At 37.8% G+C, this 27,150-nt stretch overlaps 1 protein-coding gene across 2 annotated transcripts; it reads right to left on the reverse strand.

Moving 5' to 3' along the window:
* Positions 1-4,479: 4,479 nt before the first annotated feature.
* tmem150c (transmembrane protein 150C) lies at positions 4,480-25,450 on the reverse strand. 2 transcript variants are annotated; one of them, XM_057331864.1, is made up of 9 exons: positions 25,003-25,450; positions 15,459-15,579; positions 13,052-13,142; positions 12,902-12,955; positions 12,756-12,788; positions 12,608-12,675; positions 11,998-12,125; positions 11,711-11,888; positions 4,480-5,850 (listed from the first exon to the last, which is right to left on the reverse strand). In XM_057331864.1, exons 3-9 carry the CDS (start codon positions 13,123-13,125, stop codon positions 5,642-5,644), a joined length of 744 nt encoding a protein of 247 aa, XP_057187847.1. In that variant the 5' UTR covers positions 13,126-13,142; positions 15,459-15,579; positions 25,003-25,450; the 3' UTR covers positions 4,480-5,641. The 2 variants fall into 2 exon arrangements, with proteins under 2 accessions (XP_057187847.1, XP_057187857.1); XM_057331874.1 differs by lacking the exon at positions 15,459-15,579.
* Between the last annotated feature and the right edge of the window lie 1,700 nt (positions 25,451-27,150).

Genomic DNA, 27,150 nt, shown 5'->3' on the forward strand with positions numbered 1-27,150 from the left:
CAAAATGAACTTTGGTTTATGAACATTGGGTTATTAGTGAAAGCCTATAATTTTATTGTTTCGTTCTTCCCCAAGGTCCAGGTGCTTGTATTTTTACACTGAAATCCAACTTGCATTGTAGTGTATTCAACAATCATGAAATGTTTTATGTGCAACATTAATATGTAGCATGTGAACATATGTTGGATACTTTGTCTATTAACCCTCCATACATTTTACGTACATTTCTAGTGATTGGATATGTAATTTTATCTTTCAGCTAACATTACAAACGTACTGTGTCCTTATTAATGTTAAATACACCCAAAAGTACGTCTTAAGACTATATGCACTATATCTCTTTTGAAAGCACACAATATCACATTTATCAGATTTTTGCACCTGGTCAAAAATTCGCTCTTATTCAGGTAAATGACTCTTATGTCAACTCAACTCTGCTTGTGAGTTAATAGTATAAGGATACTCTCACCCAAAATGGATTTTTTTGTCATTTACTCACCTTCCGAGTTGTTCAGATCTGTATAAAATTTCTTTGTTCTGATGAACAAAGAAAGATATTTGAAAGAATGCTTAAAACCGACCGATTTCCCCCCAACCCCGCCCCCCAACCCCCCCCCCACCACTACAACCTTCCAAATATCTTTATCTGTATTTATCAGAACAAAGAAATGTATAGATTTGAAACAACTCGAAGGTGAGTAAATGATGACAGAATTTCATTTTTGGGTGAAGTATCCCTTTAGGATCAATCGCTAGGCAGGTACAGCGATGAAGGGAAAGGATGGAAGACAGGAAACAAAGTGATGATAGGATAAAATGAGCAGAGAATAATCAGCGCTTTGATGTTCAGCCTGACTTTGTCTGACTAGAAACAGATTCAACAGGTATTATACCAGCATAGACAGTGGAAAATTACTGCTTCACAACATTGTCTTGTAAGAACCTTCAGAAGGAGTCCATTGAAAGCGCATATCTTGTAAAGACAATATAAATACAACATCCAACAATATTAAAATAAGAATAAATTAGCCGGTAAAATGACATTACTAATAGCTAATACAGGTGCATAAAAAAGGAGAATATAATTAGCAAATTCTTTTTCTTCTGTAATTTAATTCCAACAAGCAAACTTTCTTATATTATTCATTACGCACAAATTTAAATATTTAAAGAGTTTTTGTTTTAATTCTGATGGCTACGACTTGCAGCTAAAAAATGTTTTTAATACAGTTTCTAAAAAAAATTGACGGCTTAAGGAAATGGGTTACAGTTGCATTCCTAGAACCAAGACCAAGTTGTTTGAAGTCCAGTGTAAAGTTTCCACAGTGTGATAATATGGGGTACCATGTCATCTGCTGGTGTTGGTCCACTGTGCTTTATCAACTCCTAAGTCAATGCAGCCATCTAGCAGGAGAATTTAGAGTACTTTGTGTTTTCGTCTGCTGACAAGCTTTTTGGAGATACCGATTTCCTTTTGCAGCAGGACCAAATCGACTTCTAACTGGTTTGCTGACTATGATATTACTGTGCTTTATTGGCCAACCAACTCATTTGACCTGAACACCATAGAGAACCTAAGGGGTATTGTCAAGAGGAAGTTTAGAAACATCCGATCAAACAATACAGACAAGCTGAAGGCCACTTTTAAAGCAACCTGGGCTTCAGGCTGATCACCTCCATGCCACTCCACGCCACATTGAAGCAGTCATTTGTGCAAAAGGAGCCCCAACCAAGTATTGAGTGCATAATTTAACATACTTTGGAGATCTTTAACATATGTTTTGTAAATCGTTTTTTATTAATCTTTGAGGAAATATTCTAATTTTTTAGCTTTAAAAGTAGCCACCAGAAGAAAAACAAAAAAAAACCACTCAAAATATTTCAATTTGTGAGAAATGAATCTAGAATATAAGAAAATTTGCTCTTTGGAATTAAATTACAAAAGAAAAATATCTTGTTCATGATATTCAATTTTTTTGAGATGCACCTAAATTGCCATTAATAAAAATAGAACAGAACAGAATAGAATAGGTCTAATAAAATGGATATATAACCAATAAACTAATTAAATAAAAATATGCAAAAGAATGTAAGTGAAATACTGCAAAAATGTATGTCTTTACTTTCAAGTCAAAATTTCAGTCATTTCTCAGATAATAAGCACCACAGAACGTTTTTAAGAAACATGTAGCCACAGCCACTGTATCAGGAGGCCTTTACCTCTGTACCACCAACAAATATTGACATGTATACAAATGTTTAATAAATGTTATAAAAAGCTGTGCAATATCAACACAACATTTTGTCACAACATCATTACCTGTACCTGAAAATAATTGTTCTTCTACCTGTAGCTGAAAATATTGTAAGAAATAAGAAATGTAGATAATCTATGCTAATATTAGACCTCAGTAATCACATTTAGGGTGCAAACTTCTGATTAAGTACTAAAAACTACGAGCTGTCACTTTACTCAGCAGGTTGGTCTTCTTTGTATCAAAAGAGAATAATATGTTGTTTACTTATAATATGTTGTCATACTGTCTGGAGTGTATGAAAACAACCACACTGGTGACGCATTCTGCTCGTCAGCATAGACCCTTCCACCAGTGAGTCCGCTGTGTTTATGTCCTGCCCATAATAACATAAGAAACAATGTAAATGTTCCGTTGTTGACCGTAACGGTGAACATAAAGAGGGGCGGACAACAGGACACAGCTCATGTTCTGGGTGAGAGAGCTAAAGTCTGCTCCTAAATTTCAATGCGATTGATTTTATTTTGGCCCAAATCTGAGAATTGGAGAAGTTTTCTGATTCCTTGTCTCCTTAACATCACACGCAGTGATTTTGTGGCTGAATTTTATAGGGCCCTTCAGGTTCTGGCCCACGTAATCGACGCTTTAAACTTGCTGGCAACTTAGCATCTATGGCTGAAGTTGATTCAATAGGGGTTGGTTGTACCCCAAAGTAGAACAATTTGTCCTCTGATGACGCTCTACGGCAGGGGTCACTAACTAGCGGACTCCGGTCCGAATGCGGACCGCGAGATGCGTCCGTCCGGACCTCAAAGCCTTTTGACATAATAAATAAATGAACGCCTAACATTATTTTCTAATGCAATCAAATTTATAGCAGGCACATCAAGGTCCGCTCAGTAGCAGTTTGGGTCCTACGGCGCCACGGACAGTTAACATACAGTATGCGCACTGTTGCTACGTACAGACGTCGACGAGTGAAGAGAGCCGAGACAGACTCGCTGCACAGCGCGCAGACAGATGTAACTCTCAGTGACTGAAAAACAATGCCCTTTTCAAAAGTTAGAAAAGTTGACGCTGAAAACCATGTTTTCCGAGATGAATGGGTCGAGAGATTTGCATTTATTCTTCCTGCATCGAGATCGGTTTGTCTCATTTGCTCGGAGTCTGTTGCGGTTGTCAAAAGTGGAAACCTTAAATGGCATTATGAAATTAGACAGAGACACTTTGAAGAAACTTACCCGCAGCAGTCCGAGGTAAGGACACGGAAAATATATTAGCTCAAAGCCCAGTAGGAGCGATCTACACGGGTCCTCCCTCACTCACTTACTGCCCAACAACCAGATATATGAATGTTCACTAAGAATACAGTGGATCTTAGGAAAACATAACAAGCCCTTTACTGATGGGGAAATAGTGCATGGAGGCTTCTGTGAAACATTTTTAGAAGGAAAATAAAGACATGAACTAAAATAAAATATGACACAAACCCCCTTTCAGCTGCAACGGCCACCAGAAGAGCTGAAATGCTATCAGAGGATGTTGTATCTGCTATTTGTTCATCTCAGTTCAGCAGAAAACAACACTTTAGTTTTCTTTTAAAGTTGTTCATGTTGAAATGAATGTATGTTCAGTGCAGGTTTAGAGATTAGGGAATTTTGCACATTTTCCTTCATTATATTGTTGTCAGACATTGTTATGCCATCGTATAGATATATAAAAAAAACATCTATTCATATTTTTAGGTATTTAATTGTCCGTACCTCGGCTGGTAAGGAGGGTTCATTAACTGGACCTCAAGCAATTTTAGTGTAAGACTCCTGCTCTACGGGGTAATGTACAGTGCCCTAGTGCACAATGTGGTTGCACAGATTCCCTGTTAAAGAAGGCTTACAAGTCTTAAAGGATGTTAATAGAATTATTCTATAAATTAAAGCAATTGCATCTAATTTTTCTTCTCCATTAAAGTATTGCTGGATGCATCTCAGTTTATAAATTCAGAGATTTGATTTCCCATTATCGCTTAAACTTCAGATACATAATGAAATGCATCAAAAATATATAGTTTTCATAGTATCTTGTTTTCTTAAAAATGTCTCTGCTCATTAGCCTCCTCTACATTACTGCGTAGTCTTTAAATCACAATTTGTTATTGATCTTTCAAGATGGGCGTTTTACAGCTTGTGTAACAGCTGAAAAGCCTTTTAGGGAACAAAGTCACACCCAAAAAGAAAATGTATTTATTTCAGACATATCAGTTATTAGTGTACTGAAAAGTAAATTCTTCAAATGTATGTAAACTGCAGTAGTCTGTACAATTAAAAGATTCTATTAATGTGACTACATCAGCAACTGTTGAAAATAAAGTTGATACAATGCCATACGATCCAAAGTCAGTTTACAAAAACAAATTGGGTTTACATTCTTAGGGAACGTATAGCAAAGGAACAAAAAGTGGTAGTACAATACAGACACAATTTGCAGTGTAATCAAACACGCAACACAATTTGGTAAACTACACTGGTAAAAAAAGCATGGTACACATGGTAAAATAACAGTAACAAACATCTCAACAAAACTACACTTTGTGACAAAGAAAGATATTTCAGTATAAAAATAGTACATACTGTAGATAGACATAGACATTTTCACACTTGAATTAAATAAAATGAAATAAATGCTGTTTCATGCACACATTAATTTGGTCTGCTTTATAGCCTTGCACTTTATAAGTTTACGCAGGTCTATGACTTCTGTAAAATTGCTGGTTTAAAATGTTGGTTCACAGTCAAAAACTTGTGAAATCTGTGATCCATTAACAATGTCTTCAGGGTGTTGCCTACTAACTCTGGTTTACTTGCAAGAGGACTTTTATGTTACTTCTGGTTATTTTTCCCACATTGAAGTTTGTTCTATAAACTGTCATGTGGAGCATAGCAACCTGAAGATTCTCAAAAAATCTTAATTTCATCCTTTATTTTTTGTATCAAAGCACTTTAAATAATCAAAGAACAGTTTTTTGGTGATTAAATCCTTTACTATAAAATGTTTTTTTTTACTGTCTTTAAACTATCATATATGCTTTTAAATCAAAGAAAACAATTAAAATCATAAAAAATCAACTATTGTGCAAAAAAGGCTGAACCTGTTTTTATATTTTCTCATTTTATAAGCGTCCTTGGTATTTGATTCACATATAAATATGGAACGCATAACAGTAACATTGTGCATTTCATGACTTTGTTGCTTTCAAAAAGTCTATCTACACATTCAGAAAAGACAGTCATCCAAGGATCTATCTAGAGAAGTTACATTCAATATATATGCATGACTGATAAACTTGCAAACAGGAAGTACGGGACTCAACAGATATTATCAAAGAAAGACTATAGTTGGTCAGATTGGTATTCCGAGACCTCAGAGAAACTTTCAGACAGGCTAAGTGGAAGTTCCTGGTTGTCACTACACACCATCTCAAAATGGCAGTGACGGAACTCAATGGCAAATGTGCTCAGGTATGTCAGGAAAAACATAACCAAGGCCCATTGTGCCCGGGCAGCATGCATGTGTAGCCGCTGTGCCATTAGAGCAAAATCTGTCATTTGAGGTCAAGGTAGCAATAAAAACTGGGAAACTTCAATGAATGAAACAGGCAGCTAGATTATTATTTTAATTTTAATTAAGGATATTTCACCCAAAAAACAAAATTACCTAATGTTTTACTCACCTTCAAGGCATCCTACATGTACAACTTGCTTCTTTCAGAATAATGCAGTCGGAGTTGTAATACAACGTATCCTGGGTCTTGCAAGCTTTAGAATGGGAGTGAATATTTGATGATATTTTGAAGCTCCAAAAAGTGCATCCATCGATCCAAAAACTGCTCCACGTGTCTCCGTGGGGTTAATAAAGGCCATCTGAAGCGAATCGATAAACACGAACACTTTTTGCAGCTTCAAAATCTCATACTATTCACTCCCATTCTAAAGTTTGGAAGACCCAGGATACGTGGTATTACAACTCCGACTGCATTATTCTGAAAGAAAAAAGCCATATATAAATAGATGCCTTGAGGGTGAGTAAAATGGGAATTTTTATATTTGGGTAAAATATACAGTACCTTTAAAGCATTATATAAGAAAAAAGCCAGACAATTCGCAAAACGTAAACAACACTGGTCCAGCCCATCCTGTTTCCGTTTTTGGACACTAAACTAACATTAGAATGGAATTTCGGTAACACTTTACAATAAGGTGCTATTTATTAACAGTTAGTTAAAGCATTACCTAAAATGAATTAACAATACTAATACAGCAGTGGGTTGCACCAACAAGGATTAGGCTTAAATCTAGATTAAATCAAGGTTTATTTAATAATTCTGTTGCACCAAACTGTAAACCTTGTTTAAAAATAATCAGGTTTATATTTAAGATATCATTTGATCCAGGTTTTAATTTTACAGTAAATCTAGATTAACGGCGTCTACGGCAGAGGTCCATCCGCTCATGATTCCCTACTGCGCTCTTCTCTCTTATGTCTGCTCCAGTCGCGAGCTGAAGGATAAAGATGCGGCTCAACTGTCATGTTTGACATATTTGATCAGACTGATCAACGAATTATCCAGAGAGAGGTTTTAAATAGCAAAATTACTTTTCTTTTACATGCACGAGCTGTTTATTTCCTTTTTACATGACAGTGCAACAATCCATCATGGCTGACAACATTAATCGCATATGACGGTTTAAATACAGGTTAAAGGATCAACAAATCCTAGGCTAGCTCTAAACTCTGTTTACTTTAATCCTTGTTGGTGCAACCCACCCCTAGTTTATGATCATTTCAGCATTTACTAATACATTATTGAAATCAAACGTTGTCACTGTTAACATTAGTTAATGCACCATGAACTAACATGAATAACTGTATTGACATGAACTAACATTAACAAGGATTAATAAATGCTGAAAAATTTAATTGTTCATCGTTATCTAATGTTAGCTAATGCATTTACTAATGTTATTACACGGCTTGTTGAAATGCTTGATTCTGATTGGCCAGTCGCGACATTTGCAGGTTCGTTATACCCAGATAACAACCTCTCAAAACTAATAACACACGATAACCCGGATGCAGCAAATCATTTTGACAGTTTTTTTGACAAATTAAATATAACGCCGTTTCTTACCTTAAAACCGAAAGTAAACGGCTTTTCCTCACGGAAAGTCTGCATTCGATAAAAATTAGCTAATAAATATTTCAAATTCACATTTCATGTCTATTTTTTTCTCATGTGGCAAGTAGCCGTGTAATAAGCGGGATAATGTACAAGCATGTACAATGTACAACCTCCGCTTCGCGTCAGGTCCTGATCACACTGTCGGGTCTTATTTCTGCGATAACAACCGGTTGCCTGTACATTATCCCTTACTTAACAAATAGCTTTAACTGAAAGCTTTTGAGCCTATGTTATTTCTTGCGAAAATGGCAAATACATAAAAAAATGTTAAAACCAAAAATTCTTCTATGGCATCGCTTGAAGAACCTTTTAAGCACCTTTATTTTTAAGAGTGTTCTTGGATTATCATATTCACTCAGTTTACCAGTTGAATTGCTGATTTACCAGTTGGATCCTGATTAGATTACATTCAGGCTTTGTTTGACTGTAAATTAAACCTTGCAAATGGATTTATCAGATCAGCTATATACAGTATACTTACCGACCACTTTATTCGGTACACCAGTGCAAATGCTTGTTAACGCAAATAGCTAATCAGCCAATCACATGACAGCAACTCAATGCATTGAGGCATCTAAAGACGACTTGCTGAAGTTCAAACCAATCATCAGAATGGGGACGAAAGGGGATTTAAGTGACTGAACATGGTATGGTTGTTGGTGCCTGAGTATTTTAAAAACTGCTGATCTACTGGGAGATTTACTCACACCCAGCTCTACGGTTTACAGAGAATGGTCTGAAAAAGAGAAAAATCCAGTGAGCAGCAGTTGTGTGGACGAAAATGCCTTGTTGATGTCAGAGGAGAATGATCAGACTGGTTTGAGATGATAAAAAGGCAACAGTAACTTAAATAACCAGAATGCCATCTCTGAATGCACAACCTGTCCATCCTGCCTTGTATCAACGGTTCAGACTGGTGGTGGTGCTGTAATGGTGTGGGGGATATTTTTTGGCACACTTTGGGCCCCTTAGTACTAACTGAGCATTGTATAAACGCCACAGCCTTCCTGAGTATTATTGCTGACCATGTCTATCCCTTAATGACCACAGTGTACCAATCTTATGTTGGCTACTTCCAGCAAGATAATGCACTATGTCACAAAGCTCAAACCATCTTAAACTGGTTTCTTGAACATGACAATGAGTTCATCTGTATATAGACCAGGCTGATTTCATGAATCAGTTTGCAAGGTTAAATTCACAGTCAAACAAAGCCAGAATGCAGTATAATCAGGATCCAACTGGTAAATCAGCAATCCAACTGGTAGTGTTGGGTAAGTTACTCTGAAAAAGTAATTAATTACTAGTTACTAATTACACATTCGATAAGGTAATTAGATTACTGTACAAGTTACTCTCTTCAAAAAGTATTTAATTACTTATTACTAATTACTTTCTATATCCTACATCAACCTTGATGAGTTAAGTGATTCAAGGATAGACATGAAACGGCTCTTTTAATTCATTCAAATAAATAATATAAAACTACATAAAGTATTATTATTAATTACAAATGTGAGAATTATACATTAAAGCACAGATTTTAAAGTCAGACTTTGAATTTTGATGTCAATTCCTCTTCTGCACACACACACATTACACAAAGTATTTAGTTTAATTACATCAGAAGTAACTAATTAAATTACAGAAAAAATAAGAGTAATCCCTTACTTTACTTTTTCAAGGGAAAAGTAATTAAATTACAGTAACTAATTACTTAGTAACTAGTTACACCCAACACTGTCAACTGGTAAACTGAGCAAATTCTATAATCCAACAATGTAATATATGTGTCTGTGAGACCCTGGATCACAAAACCAGTCATATAGGTCAAAAATAAAATAAAAAATAAATAAGCTTTCCATTGATGTATGATTTGTTAGGATAGGAATATTTGGCTGAGATACAACTATTTGAAAATCTGGAATCTGACTGTGCAAAAAATCGAAATATTGAGAAAATCGCCTTTAAAATTGTTCATCAGAGGCGCTGTAGCAGGCAGTTGTACTGGGCCATTGCTAAGAAGAAACAGGTTTGTTTTAACGCTCTCTATTGGCTTACCGCTGTAATGACGTTGTGAAGAGGAGATAAACCCGAAAGCGGAAATTCTAAGCTTTACATAGATACCAAACTTGAGTGGGTAATTCCCAAAGAGCGGGTAGCAGCGACCAAAGTTTGTAGGCATGTTTCCCGCTCATGTTGTTTGTGATTTTGCTGCATCCACTCACAAAAATAAAGTTTTGATATACTGTATATCCGGTAGGATTTTACAAAATATCTTCATGGAACATGATTTTTGGCATAAAAGAAAAATCTATCATTTTGACCCATACAACATATTGTTGGCTATTGCTACTAGTGATGGTAATTATGATTCATTTGAGTGATTCGTTCTTTTTCAGTTCGTTCACCAAAATGATTCGTTCAGTGACCATTTCTATAATACGCCAGCAGGTGGCGAAAAATAGTTGTGTTGTCAACGAACGTATTAATGGACGTATAAACTGATTACAGGCTTTATTAAAATGTGTGTCTCTGATCTACTCATTAAATAAATAAAATAAGTGGTTCAGATGACCAACGCACAACGTTTTTCTGCATAATTAAAAAGTTAATTGTTTGGTCATTTACACATTTATAATGTGAAGTTTATGTATTTTAAATAAACAAGCGTACAAAGTAGCCTACCTGTAAGTGCGCTTTGCATCCGCTTTCTGCTGATTGCTGAACGAGACTCACATGCTAAATGACCGACCTACAGTGTCACTCTCCTTCAATTCCTTCATTTCGTTCATGAACGACATGTACCAGTTCGTTCAATTCGTTCACGAACGAGATCTCTCTCTCTCGTTCAGACCGAACTGCGACTGGTCAGTGTGGGCGTATCCGTTCAGTGGAAGATCTAACCAATGACATGTCCCTTCACAGCCGGAACTGGAATGCTATTTGCTGACGTGACGCGAATGAGAGCTAACCAATACTTTTTTAGAGAAGTGCATGACATGAATTAAAAGTTAGTCGTTTCCCTGATAGCACACATACATCTGGTTTACGTCTATCGTCTGCATTTACATCTGCAAGACATCGTTTGCTCATCTGCAATACGTCTCGGAGATGTCTGCTGTCAGACTTCATATAGACATCTAGAAGATGTCTGTAAGATGTTTATGATTTAGAATGGATGTACAACAGCTCTTTCTAAGATGTTTAGCAGATGTTTTTAAGCAGCAGATCTCCAGATCTTTAGCAGACGTATTACAGACGTTCAGACGTCTCCGAGACGTATTGCAGATGAGCAAACTATGTATTTAAGATGTCTTGCAGATGTAAATGCAGACATCAAATAGACGTAAACCAGATGGATTGTGCTATCTGGGTTTTATTTGAAAGAACAATAAATGATACAAAATGCACACAAAACACCTGTGCTTGCAGTACAATAACTGAGTAAACAGGGCTTGACATTTTCCATGCAATAAAAATGACAATGTTAATTTGTCTTTGTTACATTTAACCATCAGCTTGCATTATTTTATTATTTTCGTAAGGATCTTTACATTGTGTCAGTTTCTGTACTTGTTGAACAAGAGACCTCATCTTTCATTTCGTTTACGAGTGAGAAGTAACAGCTCGTTCACGAACGAGAATCAGCCGGTCCTTTCGTTCACTTACGAACATCGTTCATGTCGTTCATGAACGAGAATCAGCGGGTCTCGTTCAGACTCAAACACAGGCTCGTTCGTTCAGTGAAGGGCGTATTCGTTCAGTACATTCAACCAATCATATGCTCTGTCAAAGCTCACTCTCGAACGCCATTGGTTCATGCTATAGACACTCTTTTAAGCCAAGACGCTCTGTGCTCGAGGTAGAGATTTCAGTGAACGAGAAATATGAGTCATTGCATTTCGTGAACGATTCGTTCACTTAAAAGATTCGTTCAAAAATAACGATTCGTTCACGAACGAAACATCACTAATTGCTATTTATGACTGGTTTTGTGGTCCAGGATCACATATACGTATAGACAGACACACATTGGTAAGATCAACTCTACTACCTGTAGCTGAAATGTTTGTTCGCCAGCTTATACTGTTTCTTTGTTCTATTATCTGCACCTGAAATTATTAGCAAATAATTTTTGTACAGTCAGACAATGTCTTACTGGCAATTTTCACATTGCTTTAGTTCAGTGAAGGATCACTTGAAGGAAGAATGATACAAAGCAGCATGCAAGAAGTGACAGCTACAGACAACAGGAAGCGAGGAATTCCAGCTCGTTTGCCTTCATTTCGCAAGTTGACCTTCAGGGTCATGAAGGACTGGACCCAGCAGAATAGTGTGCCTAGACCAAAGGTCATGGATGTGCCAATATTATGCAGCTTCTCATCATTTGCCAGCTAAATAAAAAATAATATTTCAGATTGACCTTGTTGTTTAGTTTATAATATAAAACTCATTTATGTATTGGTGTACTGTACTCTATGTACAACTTGAAATAATACATACCTGAAAATTGCCAACTAGAGTCATGCCAAAGCAGGCAAGGGACAAAGCCACCAAACTGCCAGTGTTGAGCCAGGGTTTATGCACCCTAGCTTTCAGCTGCAGATATCTCAGCACTCCAAGAATAAATCCTAGAGCCCAAATGACCATGGGATCATTTATTTAGACACCTGACAATTGGCTTAGCACCACCTTAAAGGGATAGTTCACCAAAAAAATGTCATCATTTACTCACCCAACAGATCGATTACTGCCATAATAGAGAAAATAAATAGGTCTACTATAGTCAGTTCGGGTTACAGACATTCCTCCAAATATCTTATTTTGTGTTTAGCAGAACAACAAAATTTATACAGGTTTAGAACAATCTGAGGGTGAATAAATAATAAAAAATAAAATAAAAAATGAATAAAAAATAATAATTTCTGTAAATTCTCTAAATAAAAGTTCATGGTGTGGAATTTTGCAATTTCAGATCAGATCATGCTATGTAGCATAGATATGAAAAATAAAAGCTGATATATACATATTGCGATTAAACACTGAAATAAAAGTATAAACTTTGTAGGCAACAAAAGTCTTCAATTTTGCACCAAATTTGCACCATTCATACCTACAAAGGCCGCCATGTTCATGACTTGACTAAAAACGCAGCTTGCAGGGGGGGCATTGCCTGCAATGCTAAACATAATAAAAATAGTTTAAAAAGGCAAAATAAATAAAGCAAAAAGCATTTCATGATAAACTTTATGAAGATGTACCTGATATATGGAGGAGGCTTTGATTCCGCCCTTCTATACACAAAAAATCAGTTTGAATAGATTATTCAATACTAACATAATTTTAATTATTGAAACTAAAATTAAATCATTTAATTGCCAAACATGTAGAGGTAAATTTCACTTACTTGTACTCTGAACTTAGGGGGGTTATTTTCTCATCCTCTACAGCAATAAAATACCTGTTTTAAACATTAGAATTCCTTTACTTGTAAAATATATAATAGTTATAAAAGCCATTGTACTACTTGTAAGTAAATTAGGCAACGGATGCTCACACAACCCAAAGGCCGGCAGCTGTAAAGAGAGAGAACATCAGGGGCAGGAACATCCACAGACTGCAATTCTTCATGTCTCCTGATCAATTTTCTGCAATATGACAAACATCACATTTAGAGAAAATCCCATTTACATTTTCACTTACCTTGTTTTGTAGTTCTTTAGTTTTTTACTATTTGTTTTCTCCACAAATCTGTGTTTACACCGCCATCAACTGTCGACACATCGCTGTGTTTCACCCGTCTCTTATTTCCTAGTTCTAGTATTTTCCTAGGCGTTTCAAGTTTGGTTGCCCTATTAAAGGGGGTTGCACACCGGACGCGGAGTGCCATTGTTTGCAAAAATGAACATATTGTTTTCTATCAGTGCACACACCGGCGCCAGCGCACCGCTACAACTCTAGACACTGTTCTGAGTCCTGCAACGACACAGCGCGCCACTCGCATAATTTAACATTAAATTAGATGTTATTTGACTGAAATCACCTTTAATGTACAAAATGACTTCACCATAAGCTACAAGATGCATTTATCTGTTTGGGAATAACGGAAAAACAGCGCATTAATAAAGAAAACCTCTAATAAGTTAATCAATTCTACCACATTAATAACAGAGTTGTCCTAGATGCGACACTGAGCAGCTCGGCGCTTCCGCGTATGGTGTGCGACCCCCTTAACAGTTATAAACAAAAACTGCAGTAACTGACGAGAGACGGGTGATGTGAGTTCTACTGCTTTACTCCCTTTAGTAGTTGCTCCAGAAAGTCACAAATTATTTGCATAAAGTTGAACAATTCTAAACTTTGTTGCGTCTCTAGACACGCCCACTTCCTGTACCAACAATGTGCAATTTTATGGAGGATGGAAGTCGCCATGTTGTTTCTATAGTAGCCCTAAACAGACAAACTGCTCCACAGAGTGTGTTCTGTAAATACGTTATCTCCTTCAGCAAAAAAGCAAAAATCTTTGTCCTGTGTCAGCCACTCTATTGCTTTGAAAGGGAGGGGTGAGCGGTGGACTGAGACATTGATTGCAATTCGCAACCTCACTACCAACGTCACGCTAGATGCCGCTAAAATCTACACACAGAACCTTTAATGCTTTAAGTCAGGGGTCACTAACTAGCGGACTCCGGTCCGAATGCGGACCGCGAAATGCGTCCGTCCGTACCTCAAAGCCTTTTGACGTAATAAATAAATGAACGCCTAACATTATTTTCTAATGCAATCAAATTTATAGCAGGCACATCAAAGTCCGCTCAGTAGCCGTTTGGGTCCTACGGCGCCACGGACAGTTAACATATGCGCACTGTCGCTACGTTCTTCAGTAACATATGCGCACTGTCGCTACGTTCTTCAGACGTCGATGAGTGAAGAGAGCCGAGACAGACAGCGGCGCGCAGACAGATGTAACTCTTAGTGACTGAAAAACAATGTCCTTTTCAAAAGTTAGAAAAGTTGACGCCGAAAACCATGTTTTCCGAGATTAATGGGTCGAGAGATTTGCATTTATTCTTCCTGCATCGACATGCATGAGGCCGGTTTGTCTCATTTGCTCGGAGTCTGTTGCGGTTGTCAAAATTGGAAACCTTAAATGGCATTATGAAATTAGACATAGACACTTTGAAGAAACTTACCCACAGCAGTCCGAGGTAAGGACACGGAAAATATATTAGCTCAAAGCCCAGTAGGAGCGATCTAATCGGGTCCTCCCTCACCCACTTACCGCCCAACAACCAGCATATGAATGTTCACTAAGAATTCAGCGGATTTTAGGAAAACATAAAAAGCCCTTTACTGACAGGAAAAGAGTGCATGGAGGCTTCTGTGAAACACTTTTAGAAGGAAAATAAAGACATGAACTAAAATAAAATATGAAACAAGCCCCCCTTTCAGCTGCAACAGCCACAAGAAGAGCTTAAATGTTATCAGAGGATGATCAGTCGCAACTTGATGCTTCTATTTGTTAATCTCAGTTCAGCAGAAAACAACACTTCAGTTTTCTTTTAAAGTTGTTAATGTTGAAATGAATGTATGTTCAGTGCAGGTTTAGATTAGGGCATTTTGCACATTTTCCTTCATTATATTGTTGTCAGACATTGTTATGCCATCGTATAGATATTAAAAAACATCTATTCATATTTAATAGGTATTTAATTGTCCGGACCTCGGCTGGTAAGGAGGGTTCATTAACTGGACCTCAAGCAATTTTAGTTGAAGACTCCTGCTTTAAGTGCTCTTTTTCCATTTAGTAATGTTGTTTGATTTCTGTGGAATGTAGTAGGAATGAGATCTGCCTTTTTTGCGTTTTTTTGTAAGGGTAGTTATAGAAGAGGAGTTATTGTCATTTCCTTTTTTATGACGGGTTTTATACATTGCATTTTATTTTCATTATAAAAATTGGTCACCTCTTTGATGTTTGCCCAGGTACAAGCAAGAAAAATCTGTCTCCATAAAGTCCACTCCTATGGACACAGCTGAATCAAGACACCAGATGACCACCAAATATAATATCCAGCACACCTTACTCTGGAACAGAGAAATATCATCAGTCTATTATTCAAATGATCATAGAAGATGAAAGTTGTCAAACAACATACCTGAAAATAGCATCAACGTTTAATTCAGTGGATTACAGTATAATGAAAGCGTCATCATGACACACTCATACAAATCAAGTTGTAAATCCAGTAATACATTTTTATGTCTATACATCTATATGATAGCAACACAATCAAATGCTACCAGCAAGCTAATATACACAACCATCCATGGAAAAAACATTTAAGATACATATATAGATAAATCGGTGTGTGTTCAGCTTCGGTGCATATTCAGACTAAAGCCAACAAGCATGACAAGACGAAAAACCGGATGACATTCCAACATAAACATAACGCCTAAAGAAAGGTTCTGGCCTTTAGTATTATATTTTCATAAAACAAGCTCAACTGGAAGTTGACTTTTGACATATTAAACTTGACATATAAAACAACATAGCAACATATAAATCAAATAAGAACCTTGATAAAATAATAATAAAAAACAATTTCACTTGCTACACTCTAAAAAAAAGCCGTAAAAATAGGGCACAATTTACTGTATTAATATGAAGGAATTTTCCGTCATCGTTTTTACAGTTGTTTTACCGGTATTTTACATTTTGCACTGCATTCATTTGCATTTTAGCATTAACGGAAATGTCCGTAAAATAAAGGAAAATGTACTGGTAATTTTCTGCCAGTACTTTATGTTCTTTTACGGGATTTTTTTACAGTGTATATTGTCCCCTCTAAACTTCACAAAATTTTGTACAAAAAAAAGAAAGTAACACACTGGATGCAATTTACCAATAAACTATTAATCAGTGCTCTGTGCAACAACTGAGAAAGAAAGTGAGCATTCATAGTTTACATGTGACGTCACACCCTTTTCGTTCAATAGGATGCACAAACCAACGAGGAGACAAGCCTGGGCTATGCTTCTACAAGAATCCTGTATGAGAAATAAAGCCCACAAAGGAGACATTTTTGGATTGGTGCCATTAACCGTCCCTCTGTCCACGGGAAGGGCAAACAATGGCAACCGTCAAAGTACATTCGTATTTGCACCTCATGTAAACACTATCAATCATTGTGAATAATTAAAACTATTGAGCCTGCCTTAACATGGGAAATTTTTATCTTTACAATTTGGTTTGAATTTTTCTTTACAATTTGTTTAAGTTTGCTGTTTGCTTTACTATTGCCAATGACTCATCACCATGACAACAGTTCATTTTTACAATACACTGCTCAAACATTCAGGAAACCACGGAGGTGCTTTCGCTAAGACCTCCAAATGGGAGGAGCTTACGCGGCAAGTAGGCTGGATTTTCACACGTTGAATGAGGATGGCAGGAAGTAGAGACAGAAATGAAAAAAACTATTAAATATTACATTTTCATCATAGATTAAAGTTTTGTTTCCGTCACAATTTGTTAAAATGCATTTAATGAATAGACAATAAAACCAAAATGAAAAATAATTATTTTTATGAACAAAGTGTGTTTTAGTCCACCTGACTAAATACCTTACTCAAGCTCTATGGCAAGTGTCATTGACTAATCAATTATTGCCCAAGTTATGTCCTAGGTAGATGAAACCAGCTGGGAAATATTCAGATTCTACCTATGGCCTATTGTATTGTTAAAAGTCCGGACGGTGAACACTTGGAAAACCAACAGGGGAACAAACAGGGATCGTGATTCATGACAACGCTATAACAGAGTTGCGTACTCTTCAGGCTACAACAACTACTTCAGCCTTTTCTCACAAGACTCACTGATTTGCCAGGACTATCGTGGAGACACTCGACATGACTATGCGGATCGCCCTGCACAGCGCTGCATGAAGTAGAACCCAACATGATTTCCAGAAGCAACAAGTCTGTATAATAGAATATTGAAAAACCTTTAATAACACTTCAATGCTTCAGATTTCATTCCAGTAGGTGTTGTAAATACACCAACAACTGGTTTGCCAACTGCCATCAACCAGAAGTTATTGTGTGAAAGGAGGTGAAAAAAATGTGTTTTCGCTGTCATGTCTGCCGGATTTTGTGGTCACGTCTGCCTCTTAACCAAAGGTCTTGTTGTTAGCACAGTTCGTCTGCATTGTGTTGTGTGCATGCTGTTACAACAAGAAGAAGATGACAAGAAAACTCACTGTGTAGTGTAAATTCCACAGCAATTGGCTAGTTGCACAAGATTGTACCGGTGAGCTTTAGGGATGCCATAGTCGGCAGAGTCATTTCCGGTCATATGACTATGGTAAAAAGAGGATTTTTGGCCGGCAAATATGGGTGTTTTTTAGATAAAAAAGAAGTATAAGACAGATCCTCTTTACATTGCTGAGCACTTCGTTAAGCCAAAACAACTCACCGGCGCCATCTTGTGCAACTAGCCCATTCAGTTAGTCTCACAGTCCTGTAGTGTGAACTTGGCATCACAGATCATCCGTATTATAGGAGACGAATGGAGCTAACACAGAGGTAGGTACACACAGGTAAAAAGTATAATTTGAGTCTTGGTAATCGTATAGAGACCGCTGAGCCCAGACAAATGGTGTGTGTGGCATGACTCTCAAACCGAAGGCTGCATGCTACCTAGACCAGTCCTTAAAAGGGTTTTAGGCTTATGAGTCCTTCTTACCATTAAACACCCAAATAAGATGTCTAGTAAATGTCTATAGGAATGGCATAATGGTTTCCGCTCCCCCCCCCCTTCTTCAAAGGAAGAAGTTTAAAATATGTATAGTAATGTACACAGAACATTGAAACTCAAGCAACATATTGTTTAGTAAACAGTTTTGTGGAGCGGTACTTTAAGCCAGTTTTTACAAAAATTGGCTTGAATATTCTATATAATCACAAATGTAAATATTTGAGCTAACCTATTACAGTGAGGGAAATAAGTATTTGATCCCCTGCTGATTTTGTAAGTTTGCCTACTTACAAACAAATGAAGGGTCTATAATTTTTATGGTGGGTTTATTTTAACTGATAGACACAGAATATTTAAAAAAATCAGGGGAAAAAAATGTTATATAAAGGTTATAAATTGATTTGCATTTCAGTCAGTGAAATAAGTATTTGATCCCCAAGCAAAACATAACTTTGTACTTTGTGGAGAAACCCTTGTTGGCAAGCACAGAGGTCAGACATTTCTGATAGTTGGTCACCAGGTTTGCACATGTGTCCGGATACATTTAGTCCACTCCTCTGTCAATCTTTAAGGTTTCTTGGCTGTCGCTCAGCAAATTGGAGTTTTAGCCTCCTTCACAGAGGTTCTATAGGACTAGGGTCTAGAGACTGGCTAGGACATTTAATGTGCTTCTCCTTAAGCCACTATTTGGTTGTCTTGGCAATATGTTTGGCGTCTTTGTCATGTTAAAGGCTCATCCATGACCCATCTTCAGTGACCTAGTTAAGGGGAGGAGGTTCTCGTCCAAGATTTTACGGTACATGGGCCCGTCCCTCAGCCCCTCAATGCGGTGAAGTCATCCTGTATACCTGTAGCAGAGAAAAAGCCCTAAAGCAGAATGTTTCCAACACTGTGCTTCTCTGTAGACATGATGTTCTTGGGCTCATAGTCAGCATTTCTCTCCCTCCAAACACAGGAGTCCATTTTGGTCTCACAGCAGTGCCAGCACTTTCGCCAAAGCCTTTTCTGAATCATTTTTATGTTCATTGTCAAACTTAAGACGAGCCAGGCGGGCCTTCTTGGGCAGGAGGACCTTGCGGGTGCTTCAGGATTTCAGTCTACTGTGGCATAGCGTGTTACCAATGTGTTACCAATGTTTTGCTTGCTAACTGTGTTCCCAACTGTCTTGAAATCATTAACAGGCTTCTTCCGTGTAGTTCTGGGCTGATCTTTAACATTTCTCATGATCATCTTTACCCCATTGGGGAAATCTTGCAGGGAGCTCCAGAACAAGGGCATTTGATAGTTATTTTGTATATCTTCTATTTCCAAATAATCACACCAACAGTTGTCTCCTTCTCACCAAGCTTCTGTCTGTAGCCTATTCAAGGTTTGTGCAGGTCTCCAATCTTGTCGCTGACATCCTTTAAAACCTATTTGGTCTGGACCATGGTGTTGGAGAGGTTGAACTGGAAGATACCGATTCTGTTGGCAGGCATCTTTTATATACATAACAAGCTGATTTAGGAGTACTTTCTTAAAGTGACAGGACTATTCTGTGGTCCATATAGGCACATAACCAATCTGTGGAGCCAGAATTCTTGCTAGTTGGTAGGGGATCAAATACTTATTTCACTGACTGAAATGCAAATCAATTTATAACCTTTATATAACATTTTTTTCCCCTGATTTTTTTTAATATTCTGTGTCTATCATTTAAAATAAACCCACCATAAAAATTATAGACCCTTCATTTGTTTGTAAGTAGGCAAACTTACAAAATCAGCAGGGGATCAAATACTTATTTCCCTCACTGTATATATATTTTAAAGTTGGCGAACCCATCACTGCAGAGACAGGACCCAGTGTTAATGTAATTACGTATACAATTATGTAGTAGTTAGGCTAATCTCTAATGACCACAAAAAAATTCATGGATATAATAAATTATTTATTCCCATAAACAGACTATTGTACATTGTGAATGGAAAGGAATAAAAAATTGACCAGTCTCAAGATTTCATAAAAAATGGCTGGTTTGTTGAAGTCTAGGAAAACATAATTACTCTGCACTTGCTAAAAAAGTATTTAGGGTTAATAGTCAGGGCTGGGCTGAGTAACGAGATACATGTAACTTAGTTACATATTTAAAATACAAAATTAGAGTAACTGTATTTCATTACAGTTACTTTTAAAAAGGCTGTAATCAAATTACAGTTACACTCAAAAAGTATTTTAGATTACCAAAGTGATTACTTGGAATTTTAATGTCATTTATTTAATTTAAACATTAATATAAACTGTAACAGGCAATTAAAGAGTAAATATTTTGTGATTTTTAAGGTCCAACTTTGGTTTATGGAGTGTCCAACAACAAGTTTACATACATACAATGGTGTAAAAACACTTTCATTTTCTAATAATAGGCAGTTATTATTACCTCACTTCTTGACAGACTTTCAAATAATTAGTTTGGCGATTCATATGTCTAATCCCCTCCTTTCTGTCAGCCTACTCTGATCTGATTAGTCAGATGGTCTAGTCTGCTGTGATTGGTCTACCACGTGCAGTGTCGCAAATGGAACGTTGGCGGGCATTACACAGAGTGACGCAAATCTGACACGGAACTGAAATTTGAACGACAGTCGACTCCTTTTTTGCCAAGCCAATAACTTTGTTATTCGTTCACTTTCAGCTGGGCAGACTGCTTACATTCACACACAGCAACATTTTGCATGAAATGTAATTTTAAGAACATTATAAAAGTTATTCTTCAATGTAAACAGCAATCTGTGATTCTCTGACAATCTGCAAAAGCATCCTGAACTACAGTTATGATCATAAATTTTATACTTATTGCCAAATATGCAAAATTTGAATAATTATAACAAAATAAGAGGGATCTGGTTTCTTAGAAATTGCATGGTAATTTTATTTAGTACTGTCCTGAATAAGATATTTCACAAAATAGAAGTTTACATCATAATCCACAAGACAAACTGACACACATTAAAAAATGTACATACCCTTGAATCTTTATTGTCTGTTACCTGAATGATCAATGACTGTTTTAATGTTTTGTCGTAGTTGTTTGTGAGTGTCTTGTTTAATAATTTTTTATTTGTCTCACAGTTTTGGCTTTTTCCTCACAATTTTGAGTTTGTATCTCACAATTCTGACTTCTTTTCTTAGAATTGTAAGACATTGTATACACTCACAATTGTGGACTATAATGTCCAATGAGGGAAAACTGTAAAACTGCTGTTGTTTAAAATAATATGCAAGTCCTCTGTTTGGTGATCCCTTTGTATTATTAGTATTCCATCCAAAGTATTCTAAAGTAATTCGATTAAGTTACAAAACCTGTGTAATCTCACGAAATACGTTACAGATTACTCTTTAAAGCATGTATTTTGTAATCTGTAGTGAAATACATTTTAAAACTAACCTTCCCAGCCCTGTTAATAGTACAGCAGGTTTTTGAGAGTAAAATGCAGTGTGTATGTGTGTGTGCGTGCGTGCGTTTGTCAAGGCCGGATTTACCATTGGGCTTGACTGGGGCATGTTCAAGCTCAAACCGGTGCGCAACGTTTTGCTACGGTTTCTGGGTTGAACGACACGTTTCCTGGAAACGGTTTGCAACAGTGTGCAACAGGGTTTGAGATGCGTTTTCTCTTGTTTGGTGGGCGTCAAGAATGTCGGCCCAATCAGCAGCAACATGTATATAACCCACGCGGTATTAAAGAGACAGCTGGCACAATGGGTCCAAGTACAGTCGTTTAAATGTGTCCGCTGCAGCTCGGTATACGCAACAATTGAAGATATTAGAAGAGATGTATTTTGCAGTATTAAACACGTATTTATTCCGATTTCATCAGGCTCTAAAAATTCTTCAAAAAGAACACAAAGAATGGCCTTCTCAGCTGCCATAGTTCAACTCTTGCGACATCACAACAGGGTTGTGACCGCACCACCGTTTCCGTTTAAAAAACGTTTTGTCGGGGCTGAACGCAGCCCTGGGCTCCACCCAGGGGGCCCGCCCTTCAGGGGGCCCGCCTGCTCTCGTTCATTTGATTTGTTTAGTTATATGCCAGTCATTTTATTTTTCATTTAAACTTTGTTCATTGGCCTACCAAGGTTCAATAGCACTGCCTTATAGAAGGAATGATGTTGTTTAATTTGCTAAACTTTCCGTCAGTCATGTTGGCGTTTCCTGATTGGTTATTTGTGGATTCTATCCATCAAGTTTACCGCAGTTGAAACCTGTCTGCTCAGACGCTTGTTCTAATGGCTGACAAGCACGCAAAAGAAGGCATTAGGCAGTCGTGGCCTAATGGTTAGAGAGTTGGACTCGTGACCAGAAGGTTGCCGGTTCGATTCTCAGGGCCGGCAGGTAATGACTGAGGTGCCCTTGAGCAAGGCAACCTTACCCCTACTTGCTCCCCGGGCGCTGCAGTCATAGCTGCCCACTGCTCCGATTGTATTTGTGTTCACGACTTGCTGTGCATGTGTTCACTACTCTCTGGATGGGTTAAATGCAGAGGTCACATTTCGGGTATGGGTCACCATACCTGACAAATAGGTCACTTCATTTAGGAAATAATAATTCTTTACACCCATATGGCACCACACCTTAATCTTTAGGCAGAGAATCCAGAGCATACCTGTCAACACCCCCGTTTTTCACACCCATCTCCCGCCAGGCCGCCACCCTCCGGTTTTATTTCAGTTATTTCTCCTTTGAAACTTGCGGACCGACGGGGACCGGAACGCGTTCACTGGGTGGCACTGTGGCTTGAGCCGCTGCCCATTTGCCCTCACAGGCTGGCGCCCTTTGGTAGGCAAATAGAACGATAGCCGAAGTAGAGAGGATTCACATCCCCGCGAAAAACTTTCTCTTAATACACCACTATATTATTCCACTCTGCATTTTCCATTTAATGCGCACTCCTCACAGTCTGTGTCCGCTCACTGAAGACGACAGATGGTTTCATCGACAGGTAGATAGAGTCTACTAGCTGTTGTTGTTGTTAAACTTTCTTTGCTTTTACAAAAAACGTGTTATGAAAAGTGTTGTGTTCTGCAGACAACTCTGAATAAAAACAGCTAATATAGAGTTTATTTCTAATATTTATGTATAAGGTACATTATAAACATATCATTTTATAATATAATGTTATTATGTACATTATATATAATGTATGTATGTATAACACAAAGCTCATTTATGTTCATTTTTCTTAAATGGACAATGTTTAGAATTATCGTAATTGCTGTTCTATTATTATTGTAAAAGTGAACACACACACACACATATACATACACATACATACCTATATAGGATATAAAACAATTACCATGGCAATCACAATAATTCCAAACGCAATCAGTATAAGAATTAAATGAACCTGCTTTGTACAGTTCAATCGGCGTGTTCAGCCACTGAAGCACGTCAGCACTCTCAACAGACTTTCCCAAAAGCCCGCTCACGATAACGTGCACGAGAACAAAGCGCGTTATTGCGCACGAGCACAAAGCGCATTCTCGCGCGAATTTACGCTCTTTGCGTAGAGAATTGTCGGCAGTCAGTGACAATACGCCCTTTTCACATGACGCCACGCATTTTCCGTTCTGCCGCGAAGCAGTGTATCGTTACTTCCGCTAGCACTCCAGTTCATAAGGTGGCGGTAATGCACATATAAGCTGGTTTACCAACCGCCAGTAAAACTCAAGAAGAATAAGTTACTTCCGCTAGCGCCTCAGAATTTTGTTTACCAAGTCCCTTGCACATCTGCCACAAATACGGCTAGATGATGTACAACGTTGTGACAAGCAGAGTGGGACGAGAGAGATGCTCGTCATCACTCGCGTCACCGGCCTCTCGCAGTTCCCTCACAGCCCTCGTCCCGCTCTGCTTGTCACAAACGTCTTGCAGTCAAATTTTAGCTAACGACAAGATCAAAGCTAGAGAAAGGATACAAATTCTTAGTTGAACAGTACCTGTTTGATTATGAAGGTAAGTGTTTTCTTTTTGTGTTAGCGAAGGTGCTAGGATAAGTAGGAATACGTGTTCTGTCAGTTTTTTTTCTCACTAATGTTAAATTCCAGCGCGACGTCAAAACGGAAGTTCTGCTTCTTCTTCTTGTTTGTTGCAAGACGGATGTTATGATACACTGCTTTGCGAAAAGGCGGAAGTTAAGTGACGTCATTGTAAAAAGGGCTTATAGCGCCTACTGCGGTCACAAAATATCACGGGTAGCAGAATATTTTGTAACACCGGCGCTTGATGGTCAGTAGACAGCTCCAGGTTCTGAAATGAGACACCCTCTTTTCATTTCCAGCCCATTTCAAAGTTTGTTGACATATAATGTTACATGATTTTAACATCAATACACCACCTGTCTGACAATATGTGTATATTTCATGTGACAATTCCAGGAAGTAGGCTAGGCTAACTCACAGCGGCCAATCTTTAGTATATTGTATGGGCTTTCTTTTCGTATCCACACGATTCACGCAGAATTCTTAATTAAAACCTTGCTTTGTACTATTACAATCGATGCAACCCCCCCTACTTGGAAATAACAAAACGACTGTCACGAAAAGCGTTAACAAAACCTCGATGCATGCTCATCGTGTTTTATTGATGCCCAACATTTATCGGTCGGCTGTCTAAATGAACCCAGTCCTCGTTTTGTTTTCTTTCGCCGGGGACAAAACTGAAACAGTACGCCTGTCATATTAAACCACACTGAGAATAAACATCTTACCTTGTAGACAGTACACTCTTTCATCCCGTATACTTCACCACACTGTGACTTTACACAAACATCGTCAAGTCTTTACGGCTTGTAGGCAACGGGCCGATAGTCAGTACACCGGACAGGCATGCTTCATTATCGCGCAGAAATTATTTGCTAATCATACGTTACGTGAAGCTTATGGAATTTAAATGGACCCAAAACTCACGCGCATGGAATCCGCGCGCGCACGCGCTATGCAAACGCGCATAATGATAACCACGCGCGGAAAGCTGCTCCGCGAGGGCGCATTTAAACTCCGCGAGCGAGCAGAACAGTATCCGCAAGCGGAAAAGAATCCTCGCGCGGGCGCATTTCTGCTCCGCGAGCAAAAACTCAGTCCGCGAGCAGAGGCTTTGACGAGCGCGCGCGCGATTCTCTCTATGCTCTCGCAACTGCTCAACACTTGCTCGCTCGTTGAGTTGACTTCTAAGACTTTGGAGGCGGGACAATGGCAGACTTCTCTGATCCTTTTTTGGTCACTTTTAACATGCACTCACCTACAGTCTCCGACATGTATCTTACCCGTTGTACAGACGTCTTAATTTGGCATAACACGATACTTTTTTCCGTTTTTAAACTTGGGTTACAGTGTTATGTATGCCCTTGGCTTTGGATTTACATATGTGGCATCTTGACAGGAAGTTAGAAATAAATAGTTTGTTATGTGTATTCATAATTGCTTTTGTATTGTTAATATTTTCATGAAATTGTTATAAAATGAGAATTAATAAATGGCTACAACAGTATAACTCAAAGCACAAGTTATTATAAATTACAATATGACGTACTCTATAAAATTTAAATAATTTATTTGTTTTGCTTTATTTGTTTTGAAAATATTAAAATGGGCTATGCCAGTAAACACATATTAGATAACTCAAATTTAATGACTACAGGAGACATTTAATTATATTATTATAGTATGTTTTAAATAGGTCATACATGACATGTAAGTTTAACTGCTACATTATATAGCATAATTTTTGTTGACAGATGTAAGAAATCAAAATGTCACTTGTTAAAACACTAACACATAGCTAAGGCAAGGTAATACACTAATCATTCGGTAGTAAGACATATAATCTGTAGGTGACTGCATGTAGGTGAGTGCATGTTAAAAGTTACCAATCAAATGCGCGGAGACCTCATTTGATTGGTAACTTTTAACATGCATTGTCCCGCCTCCAAAGTCTCCGAAGTCAACTCAACGAGCGAGCAAGTGTTGAGCAGTTGCGATATGGCGTTATTATAATGACAAATGTCGCGAGCGCATTATTACAAGGCGAGAGCGCATTCTTGTCATACGAGCGCGCGAATCTCTCCGCTCGCACGCCGATTTCCTTTGCTCGTGCACAAAACTGGACGCGCGCTTTCAACTATACGCTGCTCTCTTATGAATTTAATCTCCTCTCGCTCAGTGAGCGTGTGTGCACTCAAAATGCGTGCCGTGCGTCCACGACTCCTTTGGTACTCTTGCTCTCGAGAGGTCCTCCTGTGTGTTCCAGGCATTATAGGCTGTCAAAAGTAGTCAACCAATCAGGGATAGGCTTCCACGGCGGGCCAATGAAAACGCGACCTCTTACATGGCATTTTATGTGACTCGACGTTTTCAACGAAGCAAGATGGATCCACCACGTTCTCAGGTAACAATATTAATATATTTGATGCAACATTATTAGTCAAATGTGTATTAGAAATGAACGGGGCATTAGGATGCTTTGTAGGCTACATATAAACGTCAGTTTAACTACCATGTTATTCAGACAAAACAGGCCAACACCCTCAAGTTCATGTGGTCCTCATGCATGTCCTACACTAAACATAGTATTGTCAAAATAGTACTAAATTGATTACCGAACAATTTAGATTGGTGTCTTAAGTTAGCTTTATTCTAAAATAATGTTTACTACAAGTAACGGTACATATCAAAACAATAATAGCACTGGAGCATTTGGAAATATCATATAATATTCTATACCTATTTGGTTATGCATTTAATGCGTTTGCAGACAGACACTGTAAGTGTTCTGCATTCAGTGTTCCAGAAGTTCAGGGCATAAAACTGAACTTCTATGCAATATACCAAATGCTCCCTTACCGTTCATTTATAATATA

The sequence above is a fragment of the Triplophysa rosa genome, linkage group LG1 (assembly GCF_024868665.1).
Source record: "Triplophysa rosa linkage group LG1, Trosa_1v2, whole genome shotgun sequence".
NCBI lineage: Eukaryota > Metazoa > Chordata > Actinopteri > Cypriniformes > Nemacheilidae > Triplophysa > Triplophysa rosa.

Coding starts and splice junctions, on each gene's coding strand:
- tmem150c (XM_057331874.1), bottom strand. CDS start 13,125: ATGAAGAATTGCAGTCTGTGGATGTTCCTGCCCCTGATGTTCTCTCTC. Junction 12,676..12,755: donor AAGCCTCCTCCATATATCAG/GTACATCTTCAT, acceptor TATTATGTTTAG/CATTGCAGGCAATGCCCCCC. Junction 12,126..12,607: donor GAACATGGCGGCCTTTGTAG/GTATGAATGGTG, acceptor TTTGGGCTCTAG/GATTTATTCTTGGAGTGCTG.